Source organism: Phalacrocorax aristotelis, chromosome 1 (assembly GCF_949628215.1).
Source record: "Phalacrocorax aristotelis chromosome 1, bGulAri2.1, whole genome shotgun sequence".
Classification (NCBI taxonomy): domain Eukaryota; kingdom Metazoa; phylum Chordata; class Aves; order Suliformes; family Phalacrocoracidae; genus Phalacrocorax; species Phalacrocorax aristotelis.
This window is the reverse complement of record NC_134276.1, coordinates 1,979,236-1,989,265: the sequence shown is the minus strand read 5'-3', so window position 1 is coordinate 1,989,265 and position 10,030 is coordinate 1,979,236. Positions and strand designations below refer to the sequence as shown.

The 10,030-nt window shown below is 48.5% G+C and overlaps 1 protein-coding gene across 1 annotated transcript; it reads left to right on the top strand.

Annotated features, from left to right (window-relative positions):
* Positions 1–861: 861 nt before the first annotated feature.
* Positions 862–8,865, top strand: MRPL48 (mitochondrial ribosomal protein L48). The gene is made up of 8 exons (XM_075108696.1): positions 862–1,165; positions 2,041–2,090; positions 2,425–2,462; positions 3,414–3,499; positions 4,264–4,430; positions 6,103–6,205; positions 7,047–7,136; positions 8,606–8,865. Exons 1-8 carry the CDS (start codon positions 1,145–1,147, stop codon positions 8,678–8,680), a joined length of 630 nt encoding a protein of 209 aa, XP_074964797.1. The 5' UTR covers positions 862–1,144; the 3' UTR covers positions 8,681–8,865.
* The last annotated feature ends 1,165 nt before the right edge of the window (positions 8,866–10,030 follow it).

The window sequence follows — 10,030 nt, the reverse complement described above, 5'->3', positions numbered from 1 at the left end:
GACTTGAGCCACTCCTCGTACGGTTTCCCCTCTAAATCCTTCACCAACACCACATAGGTGCTCAAGTTCCCAAGAGTCGGGCCACTGAAGGACATCGAAACAACCATCAGGTGGATCAGGCTAAGATTGAAGTGGCTTAGGTGGGTCTGGACTGGCAGCATGAGGATGAATTTTTTATAGCTTGGTGGGCCCATGACACCTCAGGCCATCAAGGGAGGGATGCAACATACAGATGGGCTCGTGATGGAGGGGTGGGCATGACCATGGACGCTATTGCACAGGTTGTCCATGAATGTGAAACAGGTGCTGCAATCAAGCAAGCGAAGCTGGTAAAGCCTCTGTGGTACGGAGGACGGTGGCTGAAATATAAATATGAAGATGATTATATCACACTCTTACAAACTCACCAAGGCAAGTGCCATGTGCTTACAATGGTGGAAGCAACAACTGGATGGCTGGAAACATATCCCGTGCCCCATGTCACTGCCTGGAACACTATCCTGGGCCTGGAAAAACAAGTCTTACGGCGGCCTGGGCCTGGGCCGCCCGCCCTCCAACCCCGCTCACCCTCACAGCACTGACATGGCGGCGAAAAGGCTGGCCACGCTCAAGATGGCCGCCGCACCGCACTGGGCCGAGCAGACCGCTCTCAGCACAGCCGCGTCACCACGCGGGTGCTATTCCAGGCAGGCCACACTCAACATGGCCACCGCGCTGTGCCTCGATGGACGTGGCGTAGAGCCAATCAGCGTGCGAAGAGGAGGGAGCGGAGGGCGGGACGCGGCTAGCAGGGTGCGTGGTGCTGGGCGCAAGGTTCGATGCGCCGCGCAGTTGGTGCCACGTCGCTCTGCTCCGTGGGGCGGTCCCGGTGGGAGGTGGCAGGGACAAGGCGTCCGCCATTACCGGCCCCCCTTTCCGTCCCCCCCCGGCTCTGCCCAGCCCCGTAGTCAGAAGAGCGGGACCCTGCGAGCACCGGGGGCGTCGTCCAAAAATTGTACGCACACACCCTACCCCCCCGGGGAGGCCCCGGTGGGCGGAACGTAGGGCGGGAGTCGCGGGCCGGGGGGGACCCAGGCAGGGGAGCACCGAGGCGCGGTGGGGGGACGCTTTGAGCGACGGACGCGGCTCCGTCCGAGGCTCAGAGATGAGTGCGGTGTTGCGAAAGGTACCGGCGCGTCGTGACCGGCTGTGGGGGGCACCGGGGCCGGGACCGAGTCCGGTACCGGTACCAGGGGAGGATGGGGCGCAGGGGGGTGATAAGCCTAGTTCTGGGACTGGGATCAGGAAGGTCAGGCCTAGCCCTGGTACTGGGGAGTCTGGGGCGGAGACGACATGCCTGGCCCGGCCCTGGGACTAGATTGGGGGGGTTGTGTGTTCTGTGGGGGACACAGGCCTGACCCTGAGTTAGTTCCCTGCGTCTCTCACACTGGTGTACCTGGGCCAGGGGCAGAGACCCCCACACACCCCAGGCACCCAGGGATCACTCCAGGGTCTGTCACACCCCCCAGCCCACTCTGCCCTCGGGGACCAGCCAATCCCAGCTCCTTATCCCTCTTGCCACTTTTTGGGGACATTGGTAATTTCGCCCCTCACCCCGGCTGGCACGATGCAGCTCCTGCCTGCCAGGGTTGTGGTGACAGCAAAGCTCTTTGCTTCATGCCGCCTTGGCGATGGATGAGCCATGTTTCCCTCAGTCCATGCAGAGCTGGAACAGGCGCGAGGGTTGTTGTAACCTGGAGGCGGTGGGACGGTGCGAGGGATGAATGTGATCTGTAACCAAGGGGAGGAGGGCCTCCTACCCCAATGCGTTGGATCCTGAAGCAAAGTGAGGGGGCGCACAAAAAGGTTACCACAGTCGTCATCTTTCTCCTGCTTCATCTCTTTCCTCTGCATTACAGCGATATTCTGGGGAGTGACAGTGGCTGGAGGCTGGGGAGAGATTGGGAGGGTCTCAGGTGTTGTTTCAATGGCTGTGTTCTGGCAAGTGCTGGTGAAAACTCGCTGAGTATCTGCCATTTTGACTGTGGTGGCTCATTGCAGGTGCTGTGCTTGAAGGGAACGTTGCTAAAGCAGGTGTTTCCACTCAGCAGGTGAGTGGTCTGAAATGGAACCCAGCAAGTAAAACACAGTATAACATATTAAAAACACTTGGTCACTTCTACTGACAGTGTCGGAAAACTTACATGGCCAAAAAAAATTACTTTTTGCCAAGGGAAGTCATTTAATTGCAGACGGAAGACCTTCAGCTGATGTCTGGGAGCTGAAAGAGCTGTAGGATGTGAAGAAGAGAAAGTCTCTTTGCTAATGGGATCTGACTGTGTCTGAGGGACTTGGGGTGTGAGCCCATGTTTGAGGAGATTGGCCAGATATGTTGTGTTTCCATGGGTGAAATCGGAGTTTTAACAATTATCTTGCTTTCTACAGTGCAGCAATACCCAGAGAAAGCCATCTGTGTGCTGCAGGTAAGATCTCTTATTAATCCAATGTAAGGCAAAATTTCATTTACTCAAAATAAATATTACACGTTGCAGCATTTGTGTCTCCTTTTTAATTTTTTTAGCCAATTTTGGGCTGGTTAAATAACCTGAGTACGAGCTTTTCCTCTTCCATACTTTTTTTCTAACCTTTTCTCTGTTTCCCCGTTCTTGGCTGAGCAGGTACTCCTAGCCATGGTGTTATGCCGTGGAGTAACACCAGTCAGATGCTACTTGCTATATTACTGTCCAGGAGCTGACTTACACATTTATTGAGCTGGTGGAGTCCACTGTTGGAATTAAAAATAGAATTTTATTCTGATGTGGAGGCAAAGTATAACTGGGTGGCTTAGATCATTGGTGTTCAGTTTCTCTTTGCTGTTCTGAGCTTCATTTATTAATGTGAGGGTTTCGTTTTACCCTGGAGAAGGAAGCATAAGTAAAAGCTGATGCCATTTTGATTTGGCTTCCTAGCACATGAATATCTGAACAGGGCTGGATTTAAAATTGAATGGGGCTCAGATCCATCATAGCAACATCGCTCCTGTTGCATAAGAGGAGACAGATGTAATGTTTCATCGATATCCTCACCATCCACCGGTGCTGACAAGTCTCTCTTTTTTTTGTTGTTGCTGGGGTTTTTTTTGTTTGCCTGAGAATTTACCTGGGAAATGAGTCACCTTTCATCTCTTCCTCCCTTATTTGTTGCTCACCATAACCAACTGTGCATTGTAACAGCCTTGCTGTGATGCGCAGGCTGCCTGTGCGGGGCAGAGATCGGCTGAAGCCTTACCCTGCCTTTTCCTTCTGTCAAAGAACCAAGGACAAATTCTTGTCCCCAGTGTGGATTTTGGGCTCTGAAAGCACCTGTGTGTGTTTATTAAAAGAGGGCTGTCTGCCATTCAGCCGGAAACATGTTTGCTTTGCTTTGATTTTAAGGTGGTGTGCTCGTGAGTTGCCACAGACACTACAGATCCCGTCCTACGCATGGTATTGGGAGGTTTAAATACCTGCTCCCAAAGGAGGTAGGCATAAGAACTCCCTTACTGTGGTTGCTTTCAGCTGACCCATCTTTTTATGGTCTGATTTCAATGTTGGTATTATTAATTCCAAGGCTGATGAATGACATTAAAAAGGAATAATGTAATTGTTTACTGCTGCTTCTCTTGGTAAAGAGTGTTATGTCACGTGAAGTACCCACTCGCAACACTGCATAAGTTCTTTTGTCCTGTATGTTCTTGTTTAAATTAATGAGTAGTTTTGGGAGGGAGGAATCTGTTCCCGATGCTGAATTTAGCACCCCAACTTCAAACTACTGCAGAACATTGTGAGCAGGTCTTATTTGCATTTGAACTTTTTACATTCCCTGAAATCTGGGAAGACAACGATTTTTGTGGAAGGAGGAGACAATAACTCATCTAGACAGCTGCCTTGAAGGCAGGAGCTGAAATAAAAATCAGTTTGTTTTCTACTCCTTGGTTTCTTCTGGAAGAAATTAATCATGGTATGCGTGTATTTTCTATGTGACTTCTGTGGTGCTGCCATCCAAGAACTGAACTGCTCAACCTGAGAACATCTGTTAAGATAATGTCATCCCAGTTTTGTAGTTGGGGAAAGTGAGCACAGATGGGCTGTGGTATGTTTGACATAGTTCAGCAAACCTTTGTCGGAGGAGACTACCCTAGCATGGTCTCCTGTGTGGGCAAGAGTTACTGCTTTTTATTTCCAGCTTTGGTCAAAACAGGTATGCTTTCAATATTTTCTTACCTTTTTTTTTTTTTTAATACAGGCTCCAAAGAAGAAGAAAGTACAGATGAAAGCAATAAATGTTGGAACCGAACATGAGTACGGAGATGTCAACATCCAGATGACTTCCTATGATATGTGTCTCGTGGAGCATTTTGCTCAGTATGTGCATAAACTCTGCAACCGACTCTCCATTAGAGTGAATGAAAGGTACGAGGAGCGCGGCTCCATGCTTGTCATCCCTTGCAATCACGTTGCATTAGGCTGTGTGAGGCTTGTAGATGACGATACCTTGCAGACGAGGGCACAATCCAATCTCTCTGATAGATTCTTACATGTAAATCCAAATCTTCTGTCATCTTTCCGTTTCATCTTTTTGTGTGTTTGTATGGTTTCGGATGCTTTATTTGTATAAGGAAGGCTGAAATGGAGTTGTTCAGGCACTGACTGAACAGATTTCAAGTCCAAAAACAGCTGTTACTTTTCACTCCTTTGAGCAAAAGGCTTAAGCCTGTGGGTGCTGAGCCTGGGAACGCAGGCTTAAGTATTGCTGACTTTTGGTCCTGGTTTTTCTTTATAGTGTTTTCTCCAGACTCTTTCCTCTGTGCATATATTGCAGAGCAAGCAACTGGTACTGAGTATACAAACTAGAATGAGCTTGGGAAACCCCTGAAGATTGTGGGAAGCCACCTGCTAGTTTAGTTTAGTAGTAGAGGATGCTTCAGTTGCACGCTAGATCTGCGAAGCAGGTGTATCCCTGGTAGCAGCTTTGCTGGTTTTAGTGAGTCTGAGGAATGCGATACCACTCCTCAGTGCCTGTAGTGCACCCGAGGAGCTGCAGTCACTGGAGAAGCACTGCTTCTGGAAGCATTGCTGTAAGGAAGTGAAAACACTTAGTGGTGATTATCTGAAATGTGTATCTTTAACTGTACCTCTGAGTATAAACTCTAGTTCCTGCTCATGCCGATTAAACCCATCAAATAATCATTTTCTTCACATTTATTCGCTTTGCTGAACTGTCAGCCATGGATCTGAAACCCTGTGGCCAGAGATCAGTCGCTTGTAGTCGCTCTGTGATGTCTTTTGCACTAAACAGCACTGAAAATTGTGACACATGGGTGACTGATAGCTGTTTGTTTTGAGAAGGGTACCCGGCGACGCTCAGAAATTATAATGGTGTCAGCAGCGACGCGCAGGAAAGCATTCGCGGAGAAATCCCACGGCCTGAGACTGCTGACAGCACTTTAAAGCATTACTGCCTTGTATCATACTGGTGCCCTCTGAGGCTGGGCTTGGTGTGCAGGGTTCGATATGCGCAGAAAGAAATTATTCGCCCATTAAGAGCAAAATTTCTAGGTTAAAACGTGGGCAGTAGGATGCAGCCTGTTATTGATGCTGTGCAGATGGAGGTGGGGAGGCTGAAGTCTCTGGAGTAATGCGAACCGGAGAGCAGAATCTGATCCAGTGCCTGATTGTACTCCTGTTAAATTCACAGAGTTGAAGATAATGCCTGTCGAGTGGTATGTTGCAGCAGTGGGTTTTAGCTCCGGTGAGAATAGACAGTTACAAAATAAGTCAGAACCATTGCTTTAAAGCTCTCTTTCAACTATAAAGGAATTAAAACTTCTCTTCTCAGGCTGGTGTTTGTAGCTGAAAGAGGTTTTTGCTGGCAGTAGCGCTGCAAGCTTCTTCCTTATCTCTTTCCAGTAAAACACCCGCCTTCTGCTGGTGCTTGATTTGCAAGATACATTGTTTGCATAATTAATTTCTCATGAAAAGTTAATCTCCTTCCACATTCTCTGCTGCTGGAGGTTGATTCATTCCTGTAAATTAGTGCAAATCTATCCTCCCTGTCCTGAGCGCTGATGTGTGGTTCCTGCAGCTATGCGATGCCCACCAAAACCAACGAGGTGCTGTTCTTGGAAGAGCGAGGTTCCAAAATGCAGCTGGATGCGGTCCTTACTACCCATCAGAGGGTTGTCCAGGTATGAGCTGGCATTTGCTGATAGTGCTGCGGCTCTTGTGCAGCACTTTCGATCTCAGGCTCTCAAAACCGCCTAACAGTCGGAGTTAAGTCCCTTGAACAAATGAAAGGCGTAATTTGTGCGTAAATTGAAGCACCAAGAAGTCTAATTAGACTTTTTGCTAAAGGTTACTCAGAGTAGAAGCAGCAGAGGGGTTCCTGGGTTACATATTTCAGTCAGAAGATTTATTATCTGTTTTATGCAGAATATTTGATAGGGGATAGAAAAGTCATGTTTAAGGATGAATGATTGGACAAACTTGATGAAGTTTAAAAATACTCTTAGTAGAAATACTCTTAGTATCAGGGCCAGCTTCAGAAATGTATAACTGATTGAGGTAAATTGGTATTTCTCCTAAGTGACCTTTTCCCTATTTTATAAGGTGTTCCCTTGGTATACGCTAAACCTCTGCTGAGTTACATTTTAAACCTAGAGGTAAACTTTTTCCACTGGAGAGAGCTGATGTGTGGTTAATGCTGGGGCTTGCAGGTTTGCCGTGGCAGCCTTTGTATTAAGAGTCTCCCCTAAATTAAGATCTTCATGCATGGTTAAGTCTCTTTACACGCAGGAGAGTGTGCAGGCAGGGCCAGGAAGCACAGTGTTTGTAGGGAAGAGCCGAAATGAGAGCTTTGGGCCGTGCTGTGCGTGAGAGGTGTGTGCATGAAGCAGAGTTCTTCTCTAATGAAGCGGTTGACTGCCACAGGCCCCTTCTGAAATGGACCCTCTTTCTGTGCCATCAGGGTAACGAGCCCTTTTTGTACGTGGTGTTCTGCTCCTGCAGCACTTTTATTTCTTCTTGCAGATCAGCGGTTTGAGTTCAACGTTTGCTCCGATACTCTTGGAAGTTATTCAGAGTAGTCAGCCTGAAGGGGTCCATCTGTTAGTGAAAGAGGTATGTTTAATTTTACCAATGCCTTTGCATTTACGAAGCAGATATGATGCGTGACATGCATTTGCTTTGAAAATACAAACCTGATCCTGATGCCACTGTCTGCTCTAGACTTACGGATACCCAGGTTCTCCCAGAACCAGGTTCTCGCTTGGTCTATCAAAATCCGTTACCTCTAATTCTCGATGAGTGTTTCGTTTTCCATTTAGCCTTCTATAACTAGTGCCACAGGCTGTACCTTCCCAGCCAATCCTATAGATCTGTATGAGGTGGCAGCTTGCAAGTTGCTTTCCTGTGCTGCCACAGATTCCCTGCGATTCAGAAGGGAATGCTTTCCTTCAGCAGCGCTTCACCGCCTCTTCTCTAGGGAATCACCCGGAACCTCATGGAGCAGTTGGTAGCAAAGCTGAGACTGGAAACCCAAACGCTGTGCCCTGTTTTCTTGCAATTTACTCTGGGAGGGGTTCAGCTTCTTTTCTGCAGAAAGGCCCAACAGTTTTCTCAGCACTGAGGACTTCAGGACAACTCTGGTGGACCACGCATGAGGAAATATTTAAACTTCTGTCATTTTACATTCAGACAAAACAGTCCCAGGAAGGCCTATTTATTCAGGGATGAAAATTTTTTGTGCCTTGAAAGGGAAGGCAATACAGTAAACAGAAATATGAAAATACAGTTGGCTTAAGTGGCCTTTGAACAATGTTTAGTTATCTCCAGTTCTGCAAAACCAGAAGGAATACACAAGAAGGTCTCCTGAGTCCAGTAATCTTCTCTGCTTTGGTCACAGTCGTGTCTCTGCCTTAGGGCTGCCATTTCTTTTTTTAATTTTGGCTGATGGCTTTGTCTCTGGAGGGAAAACTGTGACATTGTGCCATTTGCAAAGTCATTGCAGTCTGATGCAGGAAGCCTGGGGGAGAGAGACCCAAGCTGGCTTCATACGACTGGCAGTGCAGAAGAGAGATTAAAGCCCTTGCAAAGTTCTAGAGAAAGTGGCAGGTCTCCTCAAGAAAGTAGATGCTACAGTGATAGGCAGTGGCAGAGTTGGGGATGTCCAGTTGACTTCTTGAGAACAATGCCACCGTGCACTCTTCCAAAAGCAGTTAGCCAGGTGAGGAGAAGCCTACAAGGCTGAATTTTCGAGCCCACGCAGTGACCAAGTGTGTCTGTGGCTGCCACGCTCGCTGCCAGAAGCTTTCTGCCCTCTGTGCTTTACCCCCAACAGCTACTCATGTAGGAGGGGAGGCTTAGAGCTCTGGCACGAGCTTCCAGGGTGAGCTGCCTGGGAACTCCTGGCCTGCAGCACCTTTCCACTGGCGCTTCCCACTCCCTGCGTTCAGTGAACATTCACATCTTTTGTTTTTCCACTCTTAAGTGATTCTCCGTGGGAAAGGGTTTGTCTTCCTCTCGATTGCAAAAACTGCTCAAAAGGTGATTCTGATGTGCTTGGGTTTTTTTCCTTCCTCCCTCTGCAGCACACAGAAGCTGACTTCAAGAGCCGATTAAAGTCTCGACCAGAACTTGAAGAGCTGCTGGCGCAGATGAACTGAGATGGAGGAAGAGCGCTCCATCCATTTCAGAGCCACCCCTGGGACAGTGAGGCTTCTCCATCCATGGCTGCTCAAGCCTCCAGAAGGCGACGTTGCCAGCACTGCACTGATAATTTTCATGAATTGGAAGAAATTTCCAAGGTTGTCAAGCAGCTTGTCTTAATAAAGACAAATACTTGTGTTTATATCTGACTTCTGCACTGAGCGAAGGGGGTCCACGATGAAAACTGGCTTTTCAGTTCTTTCCCTTTTTTTTTCCTGTATGTTTTACTCTTGGTGTATGAGGATTTCTGGAGATTTCAGTCTGCAGAAATCTCTGCAAGTTAATAATCATAGAATGGTTTGAGTTGGAAGGGACCTCTAGAGGTCACTTAGTCCAAACCCCCTGCAGTGAGCAGGGACACCCCCAACTCGATCAGGTCGCTCAGAGCCCCGTCCAGCCTCACCTGGGATGTGCCCAGGGATGGGGCATCGACCACCTCTCGGGGCAACCTGGGCCAGTGTCTCACCACCTGCATTATAAAACATTTCTTCCTTATATGTATTCTGAATTTTCCCTCCTTTAGTGTAAACCCATCCCCCTTGGCCTGTCACAGCAGGCCTTGCTAAAGAGGTCGCCCCCACCCTTCCTACAGCCCCCCTTTAAGCCCTGGGAGGCCGCAATAAGGTCTCCCCGCAGCCTTCTCTTCCCCGGGCTGAACAACCCCAGCTCTCCCAGCCCGGCCTCGCAGCAGAGGGGCTCCAGCCCTCGGAGCATTTCTGTGCCCCCTCTGGCCCCGCTCCAACAATTCCATGTCCTTGTGCTGAGGAGCCCCGAGCTGGACGCAGCACTCGATATGCTGCACAGCACTCTCCCAGATGGTGTTGATGTCGAAGTGACCATCCTGCTCCTTTCTTCAGCTGAAGCAATGTGTTATTCTTGTAGAGCTGCTTAACCCAGCGCTTTCCAACATGAATAGAGCCTCAGAGCCCAGTGAGGGTTGGGGATGATCGTCCCTGAGCAGCTGAATGGAAAAAAATAGCTCCTTGACAGAAAAAACCCTCGGACAGCAGAGGCAGGAAGGTTGGAGCTGTGTGTCAGGCAGTATATGCAAAATTCCTCCTTAATTTTTGATTTGCCTTTCAAGCCATAAAGGATAAACTTTCCCCAGGATCCCTGAAGTCAATCCTACTTTTTACAGCAGCCATTTGGAAAGAGAGAAATTGTGCCTCGAAAGGACAAATCTCAAAAGCACAAAACAGTTTGGGGAATTTCCCAGGATTGTGCCAGATGTTTCTCCTAGAACTGCTGCTTTTGAGCTGGGACCAAATCTGGGCAAGCTTCTCAGCTGCTTATCGCCATCCTGCAAA